The sequence below is a fragment of the Pavona decussata genome, unplaced genomic scaffold, assembly GCF_977016875.1.
Source record: "Pavona decussata unplaced genomic scaffold, jaPavDecu1.1 SCAFFOLD_134, whole genome shotgun sequence".
Lineage (NCBI taxonomy): Eukaryota > Metazoa > Cnidaria > Anthozoa > Scleractinia > Agariciidae > Pavona > Pavona decussata.
The window spans coordinates 2,520,972-2,543,694 of record NW_028145547.1 but is presented as its reverse complement, the minus strand read 5'-3'; the positions used below and the strand labels follow the sequence as shown (position 1 = coordinate 2,543,694).

At 37.4% G+C, this 22,723-nt stretch overlaps 1 protein-coding gene and 2 long non-coding RNA genes across 5 annotated transcripts in view; 2 read left to right on the top strand and 1 right to left on the bottom strand.

Annotated features, from left to right (window-relative positions):
* The window catches only part of LOC146467703 (cGMP-dependent protein kinase 1-like), a 32,891-nt gene extending 15,302 nt beyond the window's left edge, over nt 1-17,589 (top strand). For 2 of the 3 annotated variants that reach the window (XM_085125574.1, XM_085125575.1), the window contains 20 exons: nt 653-819; nt 1,379-1,492; nt 2,018-2,123; nt 2,360-2,423; nt 3,207-3,284; nt 4,696-4,790; nt 7,008-7,076; nt 8,069-8,158; nt 9,679-9,699; nt 11,880-11,979; nt 12,365-12,501; nt 13,334-13,423; nt 13,674-13,773; nt 13,887-13,928; nt 14,441-14,539; nt 14,890-14,954; nt 15,697-15,819; nt 16,494-16,556; nt 16,663-16,729; nt 17,284-17,589. In XM_085125574.1, the coding sequence (XP_084981700.1) occupies nt 653-819; nt 1,379-1,492; nt 2,018-2,123; nt 2,360-2,423; nt 3,207-3,284; nt 4,696-4,790; nt 7,008-7,076; nt 8,069-8,158; nt 9,679-9,699; nt 11,880-11,979; nt 12,365-12,501; nt 13,334-13,423; nt 13,674-13,773; nt 13,887-13,928; nt 14,441-14,539; nt 14,890-14,954; nt 15,697-15,819; nt 16,494-16,556; nt 16,663-16,729; nt 17,284-17,379 (1,786 nt within the window). In that variant the 3' untranslated portion in view covers nt 17,380-17,589. The remainder of the gene's footprint in view (nt 1-652; nt 820-1,378; nt 1,493-2,017; nt 2,124-2,359; nt 2,424-3,206; nt 3,285-4,695; nt 4,791-7,007; nt 7,077-8,068; nt 8,159-9,678; nt 9,700-11,879; nt 11,980-12,364; nt 12,502-13,333; nt 13,424-13,673; nt 13,774-13,886; nt 13,929-14,440; nt 14,540-14,889; nt 14,955-15,696; nt 15,820-16,493; nt 16,557-16,662; nt 16,730-17,283) is intronic. The other variant, XM_085125573.1, reaches the window with a different exon arrangement.
* On the bottom strand, nt 3,297-11,873 carry LOC146467704 (uncharacterized). The gene is made up of 3 exons (XR_014867682.1): nt 10,754-11,873; nt 6,209-6,275; nt 3,297-4,658 (listed from the first exon to the last, which is right to left on the bottom strand). It is a non-coding gene; the product is annotated as an uncharacterized LOC146467704 (long non-coding RNA).
* Nucleotides 17,590-20,517: 2,928 nt separating the features above from the next.
* Nucleotides 20,518-21,953, top strand: LOC146467702 (uncharacterized). The gene is made up of 2 exons (XR_014867681.1): nt 20,518-20,642; nt 20,675-21,953. It is a non-coding gene; the product is annotated as an uncharacterized LOC146467702 (long non-coding RNA).
* Nucleotides 21,954-22,723: the final 770 nt, after the last annotated feature.

Below are 22,723 nucleotides of genomic sequence, written 5' to 3'. Positions count from 1 at the left end.
TTGTACATTGTGCCTCATTTTACTCATTGTACATTGTGCCAACTTTATATTGTCACCTTGTTTATGGTGAGTTTTTTTAGTCCCAGTATCGTTCATAGTAACAAGGTTGACTGTAATAAAATAATCCAAGGGTACCAGTTATATTATGGATTTTCTCAGGGCATGAAAATTTATACATACATAGCCAAAGCAAATAAAACAGGCCAAGTTTTACTGATGGCAGCCAAAAATGCATAGAAATTTGAAGTGCATGTCTGTAATCTCCAGATTTTGAGTGGTATCTTATGGTCTCCAGAGTTATGTCTGTAATCTCCCGGATAATTGACGAAATTTGCCATTTCTTGTAGACCTGACTTTCGGACAAGAAAATTTGAAATGTTTCGCGTTGTTTCTGTTTTCGTGAATCTGGCCTTGATGCAACGCCTCTGTAAGGCCCTTTGTTATAATTTGCTGGCCAGGAAAGTCATATTCTCGATATTTCAAGACGTGTGAGGGTGACAGCTCTGCAATGGGGAACATTGCTTACCTCCAGATCTTGCTTAGGCTCTTGCCTTTTGAAGCTATTTTTGGTGCTGGCAACCATCAATTCATGGTGGAGTTTAATAGTTCTGTTGGTAATTTGGTAATTTTTTTCATCTTCCCTGTACTTTAGATCTAAAGAGCTTATCAAAGATGCCATTTTGGACAATGATTTCCTCAAGAAGCTGGAGGCGTCACAAATCCGTGAAGTTGTTGAATGCATGTGTGAGAAGAAATGGAAAAAGGACGAGTATGTCATCAAGGAGGGAGATCAAGGATCTGACCTTTATGTTCTGGAAGGTAAGTAAGGAAGGTCTTGGTTTTAGTGAGAACCTTGGAAAGTGAGCTCTTACAGTGATATTCCATCTTGTAGCCTAACAAGAGCCAAGTAGCGGTACTTTATAATCTTACATGGGCAACTAAGTTTTGGCAGCTAGTGACATGTATATTTTTCATAGGATTGTCCGGTTGTAAGAAAATCAAACCAGTCCTAGGATGGCAAGGGAGTTTCTTGCTCACTCTTAGTGTAACTCCTAGTACTTGTTAATTAGCTGTAATGGTCAGGCACTGCAAGAGAGACTGTAAGATTCCTTTAATGTAGCACCTTGTTGATTGAACATCCAATTAACCTTTGATAAGCCCCAATAGTGACCAGTACCTAAATTGTCTTTACCATACCACTACTCAATCAAGAATGTGCAGTTCCAGAAATTATTTTTTTTTAGTGATTTGTATCTAATATTTAACATATTATTTTACAGTGTCTCCCATTAGCTTATAGCTAAAAACAAGGCACTTAAATAAAATTTTCATTCATTCATTCATTCATGTGTATTTTATGATGTTTAATTTCTTCCAGAGGGTAAAGTGAAGGTGATGAAGGAGGGAGCTGTGCTTGGCCAAATGGGACCAGGAAGAGTGTTTGGGGAACTTGCTATTCTATACAAATGTCCAAGAACGGCCAGTGTGAAAGGTAAAATTAATGTTCATGTTATTGTTACAGTGCTTGTTATATTTTAGAAGCTACTCACTATATCAGTAGTAACTTGTCTAAGAATCAGCCAACCAATGATTGTTTGTGAAATGGATTTATTATGCTTCGGTTAGTTAGGTTGCTTTCATGCATGGAAGCGTATGAAAAGTAACCTGAGTTTCTTTTTGGAGCAACTGACAAAAATTCTGAAGTTAACTTAAACTTCTTCTTGCCTAGAACCAAAAGTAATTTTCCGGGCAACCCTAAAAGCTGGAACGGTGGAATTGCAGAATGGTGGAAAATAACCCCTTATCCCGAAACACGGAACAGGTTCCGTGTTTTAGGATTTGGGGTGATTTTCTGCCATTCTGCCGTTCCGATTATTAGGGTTACTGCAATTTTCCTGATGACTTGCACTTTTGTTACCTCAAACAGCCTTGTTTCCCCCAGTGCTTCCAGCTCAACTGAGATCCTACTGAAGTATGATTCCAAGTATTAATTCAACTTGTTGGTTTTGTCTTTCAGCTGAGACTGATGTTAAGATCTGGGCAATTGACAGGCAAACATTCCAGACGATTATGATGAAGACAGGAATTATGCGACAAAAAGAGCACATTGAGTTTTTGAAGAGGTGAAAATAATGCATTGAATGTGCAAATTCACCATGCTACACATATATTTTGCTTCATTTCATTATTGCCAAAGGGAGTAAATAGTTGAAAGTTCCATGCAAATTATTTTTGTTGAAAAGGAAAACATATGTAATTTGACATAAGCACCCCAATTAAACACTCTCAAGGAAAAGCATTTTGTTTTTAATTTGAATTGTCAAGACCCCTAAGTAACACTAATCTTCTTGCCTTTCAGTGTCCCATTGCTGAAAATTTTAGCGGAAGAAATACTGTGCAAAGTTGCTGATGTCATTGAGGAGGTAATAAAAGCAGTATAATATAATAACTCTGAAGAGGCCAAATCACATATAAGCTTTTCATTTTTTTTTTTATTTATGGTTTACTTTAGGTCTCCTCACCACTTTTTCTTTAAATTTTTATTCATGTAACATCATAATATTGTATGCCCCATGTTGTAACTTCTGTTCTGTGGCCAACCCCCCCCCCCCCCCAAAAAAAAAAAAAAATAAATAAATAAAAGTAATAATTATAAAAAAATTAATAAACCTGAGGGAAAAATAAAATGTATCATTTGTTCAGGAAGAAACAAGCCTAAAGGGGGCTTGGATGAGGAAACAAGATTAAATTCTTGAGGAATCTTGTTGAATATCCCCAAGTTTACAAGCTTGCAAGGGATTTTTTATGTTTTATAAGTTGATCTGTGAATATGATTTTCTGTTTAATGAAGAACACACCAAAGTGCAATTTACACATGACATCATTGAAAAGACTCATTACTTTTAGCTCGTAGTATTGTTGTTGTTAGAGCAGTGGTAGTGCAGGACAAAATGTTCCTTCACTGGTGTTGGGAGGGGGAGGGGTGGTAATCCCTTTTTCTGACTTTGCAAGGTTGGCAGGTATGTATGGGGCTAAGCAACATGTTGTGCATCATTACTGAGTGAATCTGGTAATTTATCCGATAGATTTTACTTTAAAAATAGTGTTGTTCAATGGATATGGTCACCTGTAACTTGGTCAGTTGGAAAGATTTGATCATATTTGAATAATCGTTTAACCATTTTGTATAATTGTGTTTACTGCAGGCCTTTTATGATGAGGGAGAGTATATTATAAGGCAGGGTGCCAGAGGAGACACCTTCTTCATCATCAAGAAAGGAGTTGTAAGTCAAGCTTTTATTTGAATCTTCTCTTTCCCTTTGTCCTAGTTACAGTAGAACCTCAATTTAATGAACTTCTATATAACAAAGTCATTGGTATAACGAACAATATTCTCCAGCCTGATCTTTAAAAATGTATGGAACAGAACCTCGACATTTGTATAATGAACCCTCAATGTAATGAACAAATTTCCCTAGTCCCTTATCACTTTTTTAATAGAGGTTACGCTGTATTTTATTTTTTAGTTTTTTTCTAATGTGAGAACTAACGTATTGTTATGTACATATAGATGGATCAAGAGAATGAAAGATACTCTGAACATGTTCATTGTGTCAAAATATTTAGACAACAAAATGACAGAAACTAAGTTGGAAACAAGTTATATTTTGGTTCGAACTATACCATCCTCAGACTATAAGAATATGCATATGGTAGGTAGGTCTTAAATAGTGTGTTCACAAGACCTAACCTTGTATGCATATTTTTAGTGTGATGATGATTAACAAATCGACGGCAGTTTTCTATGGTCTATACTCTTATAGACCATAAAATGACGTCAAAAAATGTTCAAAACTCAAGCGAGTGGTTTCACTGCCAAGTTTTGGACATTTTATGGCATCATTTTATGGTCTATAAGAGTTTAGACCATAGAAAACTGCTGTCGATTTGTTTTTTACAATAACATGGAAAAAGTACGGGCGGAATTGGCTATTTTTTTCGTTGAGAAAGCGGACACGTTACATCTGACGTCATTTTTATTGTCTGTACTCTTATAGACAATAGCTACGAGCCAATCAGTGCGCGGAAATTTTGACAGTTATTGTAAAATATAGTTTGACATCAATTCAAATTTGTGAAAGTTCAATATTCATCATTTCCAGTGATTTTGATCATGTTATTTTACAAATTTAAGTAGAAGATAATTACATGTACAATACAGTAACGGCAACAAAAACAAACAATCATATTTGAAGGGGTGCGTGAAATAAAGTCCTAAGTGACTTTCGGCGTAAGGTCAAATTCTCCTTTCGTTTCAAGAGCAAATGCAAAGTAATTTGGAAGGAGAATCTAGCAATTCATGAGAAGTCACTTAGGGCTTTTTTCCAGGCAACCCTTCATTTTATGTTTTTAACAATATTATTGTTTTCTGAAAAAAAAAGTAAGGTATTGCAAAGGCTGTGTTCTGGCTCTCTTATGGCCCACCACTAAAGCCACAGCTAATGCCCTTAGCTTCACAATTCAAAAGTATGTTGGAAAGAAAGCACATTTGGAGGTTTCACATCTGTTATGTTGTTGCAGTTTAAGCTTTTTACTACCTGTGTATATATTGTCTTTGGGTTCCTGTCTGTCCACAGATGTAGTATTCACTCAAAACCCTGTAACAAATTTAAAATAAGATGCTTTTCCCTCTAGGTCAATGTCACTCAGCGGCCTTCAGTACATGCTGAACCCGTGTTTGTACGCACCCTGGGTAAAGGAGCCTTTTTTGGAGAGAAAGCTCTCAAGGGGTATGTCGCACAACTTAAACAATCAAACTTCTTGACACTGCTATAATGTAAGCATAGCATCAGATTAAAAATTTTACCTCAGTTGTACCAGCTTGGACATACTGAAAATGTTTGGCACACCCGTGCAATACAGCTTGAAACTGTTTGTGCATTTGCTATGATTTTGTCTTGGAGGAATCCCATGTAGTGTGATTTGCCAAAACCCTGCCTGGCAGCTTGAAAAATTCTGGTTTACCTCAGTCTGTTTTTTACAGTTGACTAAATCTGGGGTGAAGATCGGGACACTTCCAGCAGAGCTTGAATATGACAATAGGTGATTTGTCTCACATTTCATGTTACAAAATTGGGTTAAAAGTTTTCGTCTTCATGCAATATTGCTCCAAAGGTGGATTTAACTTTGTGAAATATAAAAGTATTTAAAAGTACGTACCACTTCAAAGGTTCCAAAACTTTGGGCTTTCAGTATGCTGCACATGATAATTCATCATGATTTATGATTTGGTAGAAAATTTAAGTGCTGTGGAAGTTAAAGGAATAATTTTTTGAAGCTTCACGTCTTTCAAACATGAAAATGTAAATCTGTTCGAAATTTGAGAAAAAGTTCAAATACGCCGTGGCATTAATTTGCTATCATCCATGACACAGTACAGTTTTTACCCCACAGCGGCAAAGACCAGGGTTTACTACATGCTAATATCACAAAAATAGTTTTTAGCACTAGTATGCATACAGGTGACAATGCCAGCCTTTTAATCTATCCAAATATCTATCCTAAACTTTTAATGAGCCGAACCTAATACCTTGAATTAAGTACATGAAAAGTTCGGCGTCTGAATCAGTTGAGAACGGCTGTTTCAATTTGGAACAGCTCAGCCGTTCTTCCCGCCTGGCTCAGCCGGGAATTTCAGCTTTGGAACGGCTTTGATTCAGATGTCGAACTTTTCATGAGCTGAACCTAATGCATAAATTATTATAACATATTTCAATAAAAAAATTAAAAATAAAAAAAAAAGCGCTAACATTTTGATTGGTTTTGCTTCAAGTAAATTAAGTTCGGTGTCTGAATCAAAAGGCGGGATTTTCGTGATTTGGGCCGACCTTAATAATTAATTAATTATTTGAATTAAGTTCGGCGTCTAGCTGAATTGGGCCTAAGAGGCATTGTCGAGTTTTCATAAAGTGTGTTACTTGGCAGATTTTTACTGTCTGGAAATTTGCATTTCTCTCAGCTATCTTCTGGCTGCCTTTCTTTTGAACCAACTTGCAGGACATGCAAAATATTCAATGAGGCATAATTTATTGGGTTGAATTTCATTGTGGAATAGAATTAAGGTCCATGACTACTAACAACCAGCTGCAGGTGAGCCCACCCCAACATGGGTCATGACGTCTAGAGATTACGTCAAGACTAGTTTTACTTGAATTCAGGATTCACAGCTGACGTAAGTCAGACAAGCTGTATGACCATCTGTTTTGCAGCTAGTCCTGGTATTAAAGAGACCAAAATTCGTAAGAACTCCTCTATATGAAAACGAACTTCTGCTCAAAAAACAAAAACTTGGTTCTGTCCATTTGTTTTGTACAGTAAATAGGATTTTCTGTTCTGCCTTTAGCTTTTATTTATTTTGTACGATTCAACTGAGCTACAGTAGTACTGTACCAAAAGGTTTATGGTCTCTCAAGCTGTCACATGTCTTATTGACAGTGGAGAAGAAATAAGGTGGTATTTGTCTATATTACTGCATCATTAACTGTATTTATAACTAGGTATAACCTTATGGTTGCTAATTTTAGCACTTCTTGACATATTTAATGGCTTGTCATAAACAGAAGCTAGGAAACACAGAGTAATTTTGCAATAACTTCCATGGTTTTACAACAATTATTTGAGGCAGTTTTTGGTCACTTTTAAAACAAATCTTAAATTTGGTGAGTTCTTATTATAACTAAGCAATTTTCTATGAGCAAGAGTCTATTTGACTATGTGATGTTGTCTATTAACTCACAGAAAACTTTATAGTCTTAGTGTTAATAGACTACGGGTTTGCAATTGAAGTTGTTTACAAGTATGTGACTATTGTTTCAAGAGTAAACATTTCCCACATACAGCTTTCCTATCTCAGCTGTTAATTGCCTTGGTGTCTACAAGCTATAAATCTTGTTCAAAACCAAAATGGTTAATATATTTCTCAAGATTTACTCTTTTGTTTCTCTCAGAGAGGACTTGCGGACAGCAAATTGCATAGCTGCCAAAGGCGGTGTTCATTGTTTAGTGTTAGATAGAGAGTAAGTATTGCTTTCTTATTTGTATAGCTGTGTTTGTGCTTTAAGTCTTAACAAATCAAGCATACAGAGTACATGTACACTGTATTAGTTGATTTGCTTCCTGAAATATTTTATGTAATGTTTAAAACACCAGCAGCAGTGTTTTATTGGGATTTAAAACCACGACGCGCAGCCAAGTGGTTTTAGACCCGATAAAACACGTGCTGCAGGTTTTTGAAGGGCTTTAAAAGCATTCCTGGCAAAGCGTGTGTCAAGAGAGTTCATAACAATGATGCTTTTGTGAACGTTGGAAATTAGCATACGAGAAAAACATTAAACATCGCATACTAATAAGGAGGAGGTTTTATCAGGTTTTAAAATCACTGTACTTGATGTTTTATTGACCATTTGATAGGTGAATGTGCTTATGAATTATTAATGAGTTTTTGAAACCAGTGGTGTGCAGATGATATTTGTAAAGCCTGCTTTACAAAATTTGTTTTCTCTCTTTTTTAGGCTATCAATTTTATAGTATGTCTGATTTCATTATAAAAAATAATAGTTATTGTTCTGTGTTCATCTCTGACAAGCTAAGTGCGAGCTCTAATTTTCAATAGCAACTGTTCTAACACACACAGCCATCATGGAGTGTACTGTAAATATGAGGTTAAATTAAATAGAAGAAAGAGCCTCACATTTATGTATGAGGTTATCAACATTCAGTCTTATTTTCTGTGTTTTAAGGAATTCCCAAACTTTTTGGTACCTTCTGGCAGATAGGTGACCTCCTAATTTCTGTTTTCATAGTTAGTGATGTCTTTTATGCCCCTGTTTGTAATAGTATTTAACAAGTCATGAGAGGGGTGAGTGGGGGAGGAGTAAGGGGCGAGGACTTCAATTCATTTCATTACAAAAATAATTGGTTGTGTATATCACCTCATGTTTGAAGGGAATGGGAGGTGTGATTTTGCGAGCTGTTTGACTAAGTTTTCTGTTGTTTTCTTGTCTTGTAGAGCTTTTGAAGCCTATATTGGTAGTTTAGAAGACATGAAGACAGACAAATACAGTGACAAGGAACGAGGAGTGGAACCTCAGACTGCAAGGTAGTGTTATAAACTTGTTTAATTTAAGTAACACGTGTGGGTTGTCATTAACATTCTTAATTACTTTAAGAGGTAAGATGCTTCTCAGCACTTGGCATTTCAGGATCCGAAATTAAGTTTTGTAGGCAGGCGCCAACTGGCGACTGAATATTTTTTTTCAGTCGCCATATGGAAAAATGTGGTCGCTAAAAAGCGTCAATAACATTTTTCCTTCGCAGTAAAACGTAAACCAACTTTTTGGTTGCCAATTTTTCTTTTAAGAATCAGAATGAAGAGAATGCATTTGGGGCCGCAATGGTGATTTTTCTGCTAACGAATAAGATTAAATACAAACACAACAGAAAAATTGGTTTTATACTTCAAAATCAGCGGAAAGGTAAAAAGTAAGTCACCAATTGGCGGGCGGCTTTGAATTTTATTTTAATTGATTTGGCTGAAAATCAAATTATTGTTTGTATAATGATCGTGGCAAGAAATAATTAATCGCCCGTTGGCGACCAGTTGTGAAATTCTGGTTGCCAGTGCAAAATTCTTAGTCGGATTGGCGACCAGGAAAGCGCAATTTCGGACCCTGCATTTGTGCTGGGAAATATATACAGACATAAGTTGAATAGTTAATGCCTTGCTTTGCATTGGGAGTGTGATGGTTGTCAACAAAAAATTTATCATTTCACATACCACAAGTGACTGATGTTTGTTTCTGTCAATCAACCAGGTGTTTAATTTCCAATTCAGTTGTGAATCTGAGGTCCACAGCTTAGTCAGTCATAATACTGTCAAATTGTACCCTCCTTAAACAAAGCCAATTTATCTCTTTATCTTATAAATCATTGTGTGCTGTTTCATGGCCATGTGAAGATGTTTGTAGACTGTTAACCTCCACAGTGAGGAATTTTTACAACATACCTCAGATAATATTGTTTTGCAGGGCACTACAAAATAATGGTTGATTAAAATTTGTTTAAATCTAACAATAATATTTATTGAAAGTGACATATGTTGATCTGTGTTCCTTTGTTAACGCTATTTTAAAACTGGCTAACTAACTATAATTATACTTAAAAGAAACTGCCAACTGATTTCAAGTAGTAAGTCGGTTGCTTTTTAAACTGTTCTGGCTTAAACAAGTTTCTCTTGTAAATAAAATTACAGAATAAATAATTTAGGTTTGACTAAATGAATAGAATAAATTAAACTTTACATTTAAAAGAAATGAAACCCAGAGGAGAAATCTCCATCCGAATACGAGTTTAGCTGGGATGTTTGACCAGTGTCTTTGAATCGCAGACTTCTTTAGAAGCAGTTGTATAAAATGTGGTTTGATTCACATTGCTCCTGATAGCATATTAAATCAACAAATAGAAAATTGTAATAAACCATATGCCACAATAATGTTACATGTAATTGAAAGACTAATGTGGAAACAGATAAACTTATTTTTGGTTCTTTTCTTCTTAAAGTGTTTATTTTTGGCAGAGGACTTACATTTTATTTCTTGCTCTTAACCCTTAACCAAGTAGACAGCTCCAAGAAATGGAAAGGTTGGTACATGTATTAACTGTTCCTACGCAATTAAAATGAACACTAATACTAATAATAACTCATGTGCCAATACATGTTTGGAGCAGTGATAATGTAAATGACATTCATTATCACTTAATAGATATTAATTTATTTTAATCTAAACATTTTCACTTTGTATTTTAAAATTGATTTTAACATGAGATCAGTACCTTAATCCTGTAATGTTCAAGAGAGATATCAACATCTAATGTTCATTTGCAACACAAATAAAATTCAAGCAAATATCTAGTGACTAGAATAAAGAAACTCCGGACTTAACGTTTATTTAAATTTAAAGGGAGTCAACACGTTAAACTTGGGATGCTGCAGGGCTGTCACCAGCAGCTGGAGCTACAGAGTAGATAGCTGGCTACTTAGAATTTGAAAATTACTGAGACATCACAGGCATAAGAGGCTTTCTTAGATTTATAATTAATTTTAATGATTGGCTAGTTTCCTTGTGAAGTCAGCTTCTCCAAAGATTAATTGCAGCCCTTGGGACAGAATAGATTGCAAGGGTTGTGTGTTTCTGGTATGGTGAACCAGTGTGTTGTCACAAATATGAGAATTTTTGAAATTATGGGATTTATTAAAATTTTCGCAAGGGGCATGATGAAATTTCTCTGTATGCACAATTCACAGGTGTGAAACATGTGCACAGTTTGTAATTAACCTGTGATGCCCATACTGGTTCTCCACAAAATTACAAACAATCAGAAAGCGTAAGAAATGATTTAACAGTTGTATTTGTGGATCAAAATTGGCTAGATTAGCTCACAAAATTAAAAAGATTTTCTGTTTAATCCAAAGCAGAGATTGATGTACAGTGTAGGTTATCAACGCTTACCCCAACTTGGTAATGAACTTAAAGAATTACCAAGTATTTGAGTGATTGCATTTTTAAAGAAGTTTTAGATCCACTCACCAAAGTACCCACAACAGCTTTGAAAACGTTCCGATGCAATTTATTGATAGGATGACTTGAAAAAACTGAACTCAGTAGTTGTTTTTTTTTTAAGTATATGCGTGTACCTTTCAAAATCGTTGTTCCAGCTGTGTTTGGTGTTTATCTTCTGGTAGTACTTTTACAGCAGTGCCTGAAAAAAAAAAACTGTTATTTTCTTTTAGCACAATATATACAGTCAACTGTCGCCTTGTGGACACCTTGCTATTATGAACACCCAGATAATACGGACAGTAGCTAAATCCCCGGCAAAAATAAATTGTAGACATTTGACTAAAATAAATTCCTGCTATTATGGACTCTCACCATTAAGGACAGTAACTTGCGTTCCCGAGGATGTCGGCAATAAAGAGAGTTGACTGTATTTGAACAAATTGCTAAATACCAGTATTATACAACAATATAAAATAATATAGTGCAAGAGTTAATTTTATTAATGGTGGACATATATTATTGTTTGTACCGCAGTACTGTCAGTGATGTTGACTGGCAACTTGAACTTTTGAAATAGCCTTAGTAGGATTAAGGACATCTAATTTTTCTTATGTAACTACAAGTAGCTTTTTTAAAACTTCATGACACCCCTGCAGATCTTTATAGTGACACCATCACAATAATTAACCAGGAGCAAGACAATTTTCATGACAAATCATCCATGCATAGAATCTTGAGGGATTAAGAAGTCTTAATTTGTGAATTAGAAAATGTGTGAGAACCAGAGTTATTTCTAGAATGTTTGTGCTATATCACAGAAGGGAAAAGCACTAACTATAATGATGAATTATGATGTATGAGGTGAAATTTGTAATATTATCCTTGCAGCTTAATGCAGTTTTCTCTTAGCTTAATCCAGTTGTTGAAATGTTTGATAGTGTAACTTTTTATCTTTTGTTGCTCAGTTTTGCTTATGTTTTTGTAAATCCTGTCTTGTCAGTTTTTTTTTCGTGAGATAGCTATGTTGTATTATAATATAGATAAATGGATATATACCCCTGTCATCATTGTTATTATTATTATTATTATTATTGTTATTGTTATTAAACCTCCTTGTTTTTACTTGTACACAGTCAACCTTTCAAAGTGATGCTTTCCTTTTTAGCACACTGAACGTAAGCATTATCAAACTTGCATATTATTTTGAGAGTCAAACCTTTTCTTGTGTAAGATATTAAGCTTATAGTCATTTCTTTTCAGTCGCACAAAAGCAGAACAGGATGAATTTGCCAAGGTGAACCTAGGAGACCTTTCAATCATAAAGACCCTTGGTGTTGGAGGCTTTGGACGTGTAGAGTTGGTAAGTTCTTAAATTAAAGGGGTTTAATATAATACGCTATGGGTAGTTCTGTGTTTTGAGCCGAGACTATGTTAAAGATAAAACTGTACATTTTCTTGAACCAAAAATGATCCTAAATCACAAAGAGGCCAAAGGCCCAAGGCCCAATTTTTTTCTGGGTGCAACCATTTCCTTTTGTCTAGGCCATTCAGAACCGAAGACACAAAAACAGCGGAGTAATAAGCTTATTAAAAATAATTTGATTCCAATATACTAACACTATGAAACAGAACCCCTTTGCGTCTTAGATTAATGAATTCACTGTGATGTAAAATTGCTTGTAATTTTCTTGGCAATTTTAATAGCTTAATGGAACGTCAACGCATGAACTTTTACATTTTCTCAGGTTAAACTGGCTAATGACAAAAGAACGTTTGCAATGAAAACCCTGAAGAAACATCACATCGTTGAAACGAGACAACAGGAGCACATCATGAATGAAAAGAGAATCATGATGGAGGCCAATTCTCTGTTCATTGTAAGGTGAGTGATGAAACCTTTGAATGATCAGCACAACAGGAAAACAAGCTTACTACTCAACAGCTTCCATTTGGATGGTCACTCGACTGTTTCAACCACAAAGTAAAAAGATGGAACCACTCATTTGATTACTTCGAGCTTATTATGTTTTTGATAAGCAAAATTTTTAGCTCACCTCAAACACATCAACACGTGTGGCGTTGACGTCGCACGCAGGGATGAACAAGGTCATGTCCACTTAGAGAAAGTATTTTGACAGAAGTATATCGGTTAGCTTAAAATAAAAAGTGGCAAAAACATCGAGTAAATCGCCCGAATAAGTGTGAAATTATTCTCGCCCTCGTGTCAAGTGCCCTGTTTTGACAAACCAACATAAAACAGTACATAAAACATACATAAAACGCCTTGGAGAATCGCTGACTGTTATATTAACCAATCAGGAGATTGAACGAGCATTCCTCGCGAGCGTGCCGAAGGAAGCCGAAGGTTTCCTCGGACATTTTATGAAAACCGCTACATTTTCGTTGACATTTTCGCGGGCAAAGTTTTCACTAAATTTTATTTCGATGAGTCACGTACGAAACCTGAGCAAAGTACAAAAAAATAGAGCATAAATAGCGAGGGCATTGACAGTGATTGAAGCGGGTTTAAAGGGAGGGTAAGGTAATCTCAAAATATTATTGCCATTTTCAAATTTCGAAAAGACTCCACGCAGAATAAGAGCAAGTGAAAAGTAGAAGGCGTTACTACCCCCCCCCCCCTCCCCCGCCGCGTCCTCTGAGTTATCCCGACTTAATTTTCATTATACATATAATTTCTTCTTTTTCATTTCCAGGTTATATAAAACTTTTACCAATAAAAAATATCTGTTCATGCTTTTGGAAGCTTGTCTAGGCGGCGAACTTTGGACGATTCTCAGAGACAGGTAAGGATCATTACGGATAGTATTTCACGTACAATGGCTGAAATGTGCCCAGAACTTCAAACATAAGGTGTGCATGTTAGTTTTTTAACTGTCTGGGGCTGCTAGACTCGAGTAATGCAACAGTCGTGGTATGAATATAGCTTCCCAGTTTATGTTATATCGAGTACCCTTGTTTTCAGTGACTCCAGTTGACACTATTCCTTCTCCGCAAAGTCTTAAGACCCTTATAACCTGAATTGTTCTCGTACAGGGGATCGTTTGACGATGGAACCACACGCTTTTATGTAGGTTGTGTTATAGAGGCTTTCACGTATCTTCACGAAAGAGGCATCGTATACAGAGATTTGAAGGTTGGTAGCTCCTGTCCTTCTATCATGTTTTGTTTTGTTTTTGGTTTTTTGTTTTTAATTGGCTTCTAAGATTTGAATGGAGTGGTAAAAACCTGATTTATTTTCTGTTGTAGCCTGAGAACTTACTCTTGGATTCCCATGGCTACTGCAAATTGGTAAGTAGCGCAAGAAAACAGCCTTTTCTAAAACGGCCCGAAACTGTTGTCCACGAAACTGCGTTAGTTGTTTTCATAGTGATCACGAGGCATTTATTTTGAGGTTTGATTTAGACCTCTCATGCATCGTTTCAATTACCGCAACGCAGCTGTTTGGCAGTAACACGGCGTCTGAACCAACTTTTTCGGCAGATTTGAATTAGGTGGGGCAAATTCTCAAGGTACGATAGAGGTTAAGTTGGAGGGCAAATATATCAGATAAGGCGCATAAGAAATACCGCGTTGAATTCTCAGTCTCCTTTCACAGTTCTCCTTTGTTTGGGAAGACACCAATTTTCCTGCTTCTTCACGCTTTTGACAATATTGATAAATGAACATTCCTACAGCCCCAAACGTGGGAAGCATTTTGTGGACTCATTAAGGGAGGGGTTTGTAAAAGATGTTTGGGAAATTTTATTTTGGAAATCTGTCGATAAGGAGAACAATTGTATTTTTCGAATCGCTGTTTTTAGGTGGACTTTGGTTTTGCGAAGAAAATAGGATCCGGAAGGAAAACGTGGACATTCTGTGGAACTCCGGAGTATGTGGCGCCTGAAATCATTCTCAACAAGGTAACTAACAACTTCGTTAGTTTGTAACAGCGAGGAATGAAAATACGTTCAGCGGAAGTCGATGCGGGATAAGGGAGGGATCCCAGATGAAACAACCATAGTGGTAGAGGGATGTGCGTGGGATGTGTGCGGGATGTCGGGACTTGGAGGGATGGGAAACAGGAAATCTTGAAAACTCGGTCACTGCAGTATACCCAATTGAGGAAGATCAGGAAGAGGATTTTGACTGGCGGGTGGATATCGTGATGGGAAAAAAGATAATGCGGCGGGGTGCGAGATTAAAAATGCTTAGTTTGGAGCGTCTTGAATGTAGCAATTCTTTTTTGACTGTGTTTCATTTGATCCTTCAGGGCCACGATCTTTCAGCAGATTATTGGTCACTAGGAATTCTTATGTTTGAGCTTCTCACTGGCAGGTAAATATTGAACCGTTTCATTTCCAATTCCTTCGTCTTTTCATGACTTGTTGCCGTCCGGGTTCACCGGCATTCGTCAGAGCAACAGAAAGTCAATCAGGTTGTGTATTCGGAGGTCTTTAGTTCATTTGGGTTTTTGTCGAATTTCTGAGTTCGTGTACCATTGTAAAGCGTAGTCAGTTTAAAGGGAAAGTACCGCGTGAATATGAAGTCATTTCAAAACCCAAAATGTTTGTCTGTCCACAGAAGCAACAAAAATAATTGTCTAGTTTGGTTATAACTTATCACCCTAGTGCAACAAACTGCCGATTAGTGCCTCTAGTCAGAGACAAGGTCGGAATGGATTGAAACTTGAAAATGTTAGGCTAACGTTTTTCAAGTTCTCGCATTTTTGTTTCCAAAATGCGTTAGAACAGATCACGAGTTGTTCCTTTTCGAGAATTGAGTTGATTTCTTTCCTCTCGTTGTTTTATAATTTTTTTTAGCTAAACGAAGGTCTTATTTCACCATTTTTAAAAGAGGTCAAAAGCCCCATGGTACAGTCCGTGGATATCATGGCATGGAGTATTGTTATCTTTTCCAGAAAGAGTCGGCCAACCCAACGTTATTTTTCGTAACGAGAATACACACAGTAGAACCCCGCAAACTCGAACTATTTTTTGTTTCCCTTGTGAGTTCGAGTTAGCGTGGTTCTACTGTAGTTTGTAGAAGTAACAAGTGATGTTTCTTTTTTTCTTCTTAGCCCTCCTTTTACTGGTTCAGACCCGATGAAGACATACAACATAATTCTCAAGGGCATTGATATGATCGAATTTCCCCGCAAGGTCCTTAAGAACGCTCATGGCCTCATCAAAAAGCTCTGTCGGTAAGTTAAAGAAAAAAAATGGTGATTTTCAGATTGGCGTTGATTTTACCCTGCGGCGTCAAAACTACAACTTCAAACTGAGGAAGAATTTAAACACTAAGTCAGAAGAAGATGGTACACTGGAAATCCAGCTTAAGTTGAGGGCGGTGTAATTTGTAAGATTTTCTCTCTGTTTCAAACTTGAGTCTCAAGAGTTTGGCTCTAACTGACTTGGGAGTTTAAACCATTAAGACGATATCTTTAGTACTTGGCGTTTGCGTTATCCTGTGTTTTGCGTTGTCCTGCTTTTGCGTTGTAGTTTTTTCTAGTTTCCCTTCTCAGTACAATTTTCTGGGGGACTGAATAAGAACAGCGCTGTAAGAAGAGTATCTTTTTCACTGCTTTCAATTGAGTGTCGAATGTAATTTTGCGTTTAATTTGGTTTTGCTTTGCTACTTTCTGTGATTGGTTAACAAAACTCGCGCCGCTTTCTCAACGAATGAGAAGCGAAACCAAAACCAATCGTAACTCGCTCGGACGCGTTTCTCGCCGGTTACATGCATTTGCTTCGAGTTGGTTCAATGTGCTGTTTATGTGTGTTGTGGTTGACCAGGGTAATTACTTTTTGTTTTGGTTTTACGACACAAGTGAGCACTGCTCTAACCTCGCAATAACCTTTCACTTTGTTTCTTCAGAGATAACCCCACTGAGCGACTCGGCTACCAGAAGGGCGGTCTAAGAGACATTATGAAAAACAAGTAAGTAACAAGCAATGTAATTGGTCTTCACTGCATCTTTGCTTTGTACGCCGCCTGAGGTGAGAGCAGATTCATCAACTCTTGAACATCTTACCTATGTTTTCAGGTGGTTTGATGGCTTCAACTGGGAAGGTTTGAGACAAAGGAAACTTCAGGCGCCCATCATTCCAAAGGTTTGTGGAATAGTTAGAGCCACGCTGCCCGATGGTTCTGTTTTCGTGCGCTTGAATCCTGTTTTTCGCTCAGAAGTCGATCCACGGACAGAAAAATGCGGCATTTTTTCAGCGGATGATAGGAGGGATGTGGAGTCGACGCTTTTCGTTTTCTTTTGGCTCGTGGATTCTCTTCGGTCTCATTCATCGTTGCAGACAGAAGAAGATGTGCGGGTGACTGGGTGGTTAGGGCTCCAGACACCTCACGGCGAATTCTCTGCCACTAGCCTCCTGAGTCTGAATCATCGAGTTAGTCTCATAGAAAGCGACCCTACTTTGTCTCCGAGAATAATCCCATGTTGGCTCGAAATCATCAGCCTAACAAGTGTTGAAGGCTTTAATTTTTGTCAGTTCATTACTTAGCAATTATGGTGGGGCTCGTGGTCCTGGAAGGGGTGGGGTTCAAACAGGGAAGCCGGAAACCTTGTTTCCTCTGACAACAGGCAGGTAGGGGGTTCCCCAGCCCGTCCCCCAAATCCACCACTGCTTATATACTCTGTTGTCATTTCTTTCAGATCAAGTCTCCGACGGACGCTTCCAACTTCGACGACTACCCGCCTGACGATGAGACGCCTCCAGATGACACTTCTGGCTGGGACAAAGACTTCTAGTTCAACATAGCTTCATCTCGCGTGCGCTGCCCAATTCAGACAGAAAACTTTATTTTCTCACTATGCGGAGTAAGACGGTATTGTGTAGCAATTTCAGCGCGATAGTCTTATTTCTTCTTAAAGGGAACCTCCACTCCGACAACAAATTGACGGTGAGTTGTCGGGAATAGTGCCTAAATTCTAAAGTTTACTTTAAATAGCAGAAATGACTTTCAAGTGTGCTAAAAATTAGATATGATTATCGCCTGTTTTGGATTTTAAATTTCCCGGGGGCCGCCATTTTGGATTTTATGACGTCATATGGTTACCGCTATTGTCAGTAAGCAGAAGTTCTTTTGTGTGAAACAATTGAGCAACCGTTTTACGTCATGAAATTCAAGATGGCGGCACCTGGGAAATTTAAAATGAAAAATGGGCGATAATCAAATCCTGTTTTGTTCGACACAGAAATATCATTTCCATGTTTTCCAACGAAATTTGAGATTAGATTGTATTTTGAGCAATTTAACGTTAATTTATTTCAAGAGTGGAGGTTTCCTTTAACTTCTCTTCATTGTTCTTGAATAGCTCATAATTACAGTTGTCAGCTGCTTGACATGCAAACGAGGTTTGCATTGTATTTACCTTTTTGCCTCGTTTGCGTGCCTTGTTAAACAACATAATATTTGACTGCAGGCTCAACTTTCAATCGTCTTCATATCTTTGAATTTAAATTGGGATTGTGGGATTGAGCGATCTAAGCATAATCCACCGTCAGTTGTTTTCTGCTTTGATAAATAAGAATTTCAGCGTTATTATCGTCACCTGGCAACTTCACTGACTACAGAAACGTCACCCGCGGTGCATTGTCGGTCATGATTGCGGTGCAAAGCAAAGGGGTACGTCATTTACAAGCATTGATCTGTCGCCCGTGATAATAAATATTGAACGCCTCATCTGATCTCATCGTGAGATTTTGACATAATTGCCTCAAATATTTCAAGTAATTAATGAATAATTCCTTAGATTTCCCCATGCGTCCAGTTTAATGGAACAATTGTTTAAAAGTTAACAGCTGCAGTGTAATAAGACATAATGAATAACAATAACGTAATATTTTAACGGTATTATTCCTTGAATGGTTTGCCTCGGAGAGTGGTGTACGCTGGGCATACCCACATATTTTTTTAATTATAAAGGGTTTCAATAAGTGTGTTTTGGAGCCGTTATATAACCGAGCCTAACTGCTAAAATCGGGAAATAGATTTGACAGATGCTGGCAATGAAGCCTTGGTTTACAATAAACGCCATTTGAAAGCAGTGCACAGCACGGAGCTTGGTCACAAAAGCTAGCAATGTTGTGGTAGAGGAATATCTGTTTAGTTTTAATTCATTCAGATTAATAAGTATTAAGAAATTATCATTTGACATTGCACGCTTGCAAATATTGCACCCAGGGAGGGAGGGAGGTTAATGTGAGTGTCAGTATTGCCCCCGGACGCAACCAACACACTGTTTGGGGAAAGAATCTATGTCGTTTAATAAATAATATCAGCGGAACACATGAGTATGTTTACTGGTAGGATTCCTTTTTAACTCGTGAATGCGCGCATGCGCAATGAACGAGTTATAGCGATAGCTGACTCTCGACTTGGTCGGTCGATCAGTCGATCAGTCGGTTTTGTCGTTAACTTTCGGGCGTGCGCAGTGAATGAGTTTTAAATTCAATTAGTGGAAAAAAACACGCGAACATTTGTTGTTCATGGCGCATCAGGAAATTCTTATTCAATATGTAGAGAATAATTTGACGATCATTTAGTGCAAGAATGGAGATTTTTCGTTCAATCTGAGCAAAGTTTCAAGTTTTTTCAGTTTTTCAGAAAGTCCGGGGTCGTAAACTCAATTAGTGAAAAAAAAAAAAACGTAAAAATTTGTTTCACGACGCGTCAGAATTCTCTCATTCATTCTGTAGAGAATAATTTGACAATCATTTTAGTGTAAGAATGGAGATTTTTCGTTGAATCTGAGCAAAGTTATAGGATTTTTTCGTTTTTTTCTACGAAGTGCGGTTTCTTTCAAGAATTAAAAATAATTTAATTTAGAAATAATTTAATTAAAAAATAATTTAATTTGTCAGTTTTCACGCGAAAGTGGAACGTGCCATGTCACGCATCATTGACGTCGTAAACAAAATTATGCAAATGAACACTTTAAGATCTTGTCAGCTTTCATAGAGGTTTCAAAGGGAAAAAATGTTTCATTTTCGAAATTTACAACTGGTAATTTATGGGAAAGCAAAAGGACGCGGTCGATAAATAATTCTTATTTAGCAAGAGCTTGTCATACTTCATTATTTTTACTTGACGATTGCGTGGACTGAACTCCAAAGGAAAAATTTCACGCATTTATGTCGGGCATGAAATGTAATGCGATACTTTGTTGAACATATTTCCCTTTGTGAGATCGGCTTGCCCTACAGTAATTTTGTAATTTTAATTCCCAAAAAAACTTCACTTGCCGGGCAAGTGATGGTCATAATCCACTAGCCCGATCGCAAAATCCAGTAGCCCCGGACTATCGGGGACACGAATTTGCATGACGTAGCCGCACATGGCGTGCTTCTATGAACTTTGAAAAAAAAAAGAGACACGTGATTTTTTTTTTTTAATCATCGCATCAAAATAATCTTATTAAATCTGTAGAGAACAGTTTGACAATCATTTTTATAGTACAAGAATGGTTATTTTTCGTTACATAATCGGGCAAAGATATAATTTCTTTTAGCTTTCAAGGAAGTTTCCGTAGCCGTCTAAATTTCAATTACTATGTGTCATCTGCATTCACGAGTTGGCTCACAGGAGCCTTTGATTTTAAAACTTGAAGGTTCCAAATGCCACAAAAATGTTCACGTGTAGATGTACCAGGGCTCCATTACTGAATGACCTCTTTGTAAATAAGTAAGCGATATCAGTGGAATCGAGTCCTCAAATTAAGCTCAAGTGTAATGGTCAAGTCAGGTTCGTTAAGCAAAAGAGCAAAGAAAGCGATCACTATACTCTGTAAAGTATTATTATTAAGGGAAATTAATGATGTTATCTCTGTTACAAGACCTGTTCGTGTAACGCACGTTTTTCTTTGTAGATCCCGGGTATTGCGTAGCGAAATTACGTCAGAATATTTTACTTGTATCTAGGAAGTATTAAGGCATTGTTCATTGTTCATGCCTCAAATGAAGAGTATTTTTTGTGGTAATGGCTAGACTTTCACAGCGGTCTACTTTTGGTGTTGTGGTTTTAGTTATGGCAACATTTCGGAGCAGGGGCATGGCGAACTGAATTATATATCATGGTAAATGCAAATCCAGTCAAAAGCGGTTATGACAAAGAAAGAAGGAAAATTTTGTGAAAGGCTGGATATATCTCTAACCGTTTAAATTGTCTACCGGACTACCATTCTCGTGCTCAGTGAAGGGCCAATATTTTTTACCCCGGCGCTGGTCAAAAAATCGTATTCGGCACAACTGCGCTTGCGCCTTGTTTTTGAGCGCTGTGTATAGAGGATAGTGTCAGAGGTGAGGGGAGTAAGGTGGGGTTTTCCAAGTGGAATTTAAATAAGGTCGACCGTCAAAGAATAAATCTAGAAATTAGTTGGCGGTATTGAACTGTCTATAACCAAAAGGTAAATAATCAAGTTGTTTAAACGTACCAAGATTTTCGCGGGACTTGGAATCAATTCGCGACAACAACAAAAAAAAAAAAAAAAAAATAAGAAGAAGAAGAAGAAGAAGAAACTTTTACTATCGATTACTCTTGCAGCCAGTGCAACGGGTTCCTTACCACGAGGATACCAATCATTTGTATTATTGAAGGGAGTAATACCTTGTTTTCGTTTCTCTTTTGTGGATAAATTCTCGCGTTTCTAATTTTCGTGAAACTTTTAAAGGTGTGTGAATTCGACCAAGCCCACGCGAAAGTAAAAGGCATTATGTTACGTTAACGTACTAATACGGTTCTTTAACTTAATCTCTTGGCTGGCCGTTAAAATTCGTCGTTAACATCGTGGCATCACCGTGTAGTAAAACCAAGCTACCGGGCTTTCGACTCTAGCAATGTAAAGATTTTATTTTTGCACCGCCTATGTATAATGTTGATTATTGTTATAAATCGCGAATTTGCAGTCGCTGTATATCGCGAGGTAGTGTGTAGAAGTACCTTGTATCTTCAAAGTTTTCGTTTTGTTTTTTTCTTGAAATGTCTTTCTTTCACTTTCTTTCATTCATCAACCAGTGTTAATTTTAGCTGAAGCCAAAGAAACTTCGTTTTAATATTCTCTTTTTGTTTTGAGGCTAAGAGACGTTTTTAGGATTTATTTATTTCGGACGCCCTTGTCCGAAATCAAGAAATTGTAATCGTTAGAAATTGTGCAACTACTGATGGTGCACGGTGGTTTTGATATCCCTGACTACCCGTGTAATGAAATGAATTATATTGGTGGTAATTTTGTATTTATTCTTTAGTTCTGGTAATCATAAAATTAATAGGACAAAGCTGTGTAGTGAGAACGTCATTAAAATTAATTTTTTAACCAATTTGAAACAGTTGTGAATGTTGTTGCCTTTACTTGTTTCCTACCTTCCGTCACAGTTTCAACGATTGATGTAGTTTAGTATGGGATGGAGAATCTGTTGGGGCTGGACTCATTCACAGAAACGTTTTGGTCATTAAGGATAGGCTGTTTTGGTTGGCATGGCGAGAAGCCGATCAGAGCCTATCGTACCGACACTGACTGATGAACTCACCGCTATAAAAGAAACCCACTCCTAGAAGCAAATGGATAGGGGGTAGTTTCTAAAGTAATTGTGGAGCTGCGTCAGTGGGGAGTAGAAACGAATCTTTGCTTTATCAATAGGGTTGATAGCTAAAGGTAAATAGATTCGAGTGCTGACGTGTCGAGCGTTAGCCCCTCGTCAGCACTCGAATCTCTTAACAGTGGCCAATTTACCTACAGTTATCAACTGTTGATAAACCAAACATTCGTTTCCACTCCTAGAAGTGCGTGGCCTTGGGCTGACTGACTCCTCTGGCATCGGGTTACCGTATGGAGAGAATAGAAACTGAATTTTATTTTGTGCTTATCAGTCCGTGTGCAATAAAATCGGTTTCTGTTTTGGGTGAGCGCGCTTGTTAGGTGACCCCTGTCCTGATGCAGTGTTGGGCAATTGTGCTTCCCGCTGCGTCACAAAATGCTGTTTTATCCCTGGTTCTACCGGTTCCGTTTTCTCCTATTTACGCCTTTTCTACTCAAGGTAACCCCTCCCCTCCCCCACTCACACCTTGTAACCCTCTCCTCCCCCCCAACACATCTT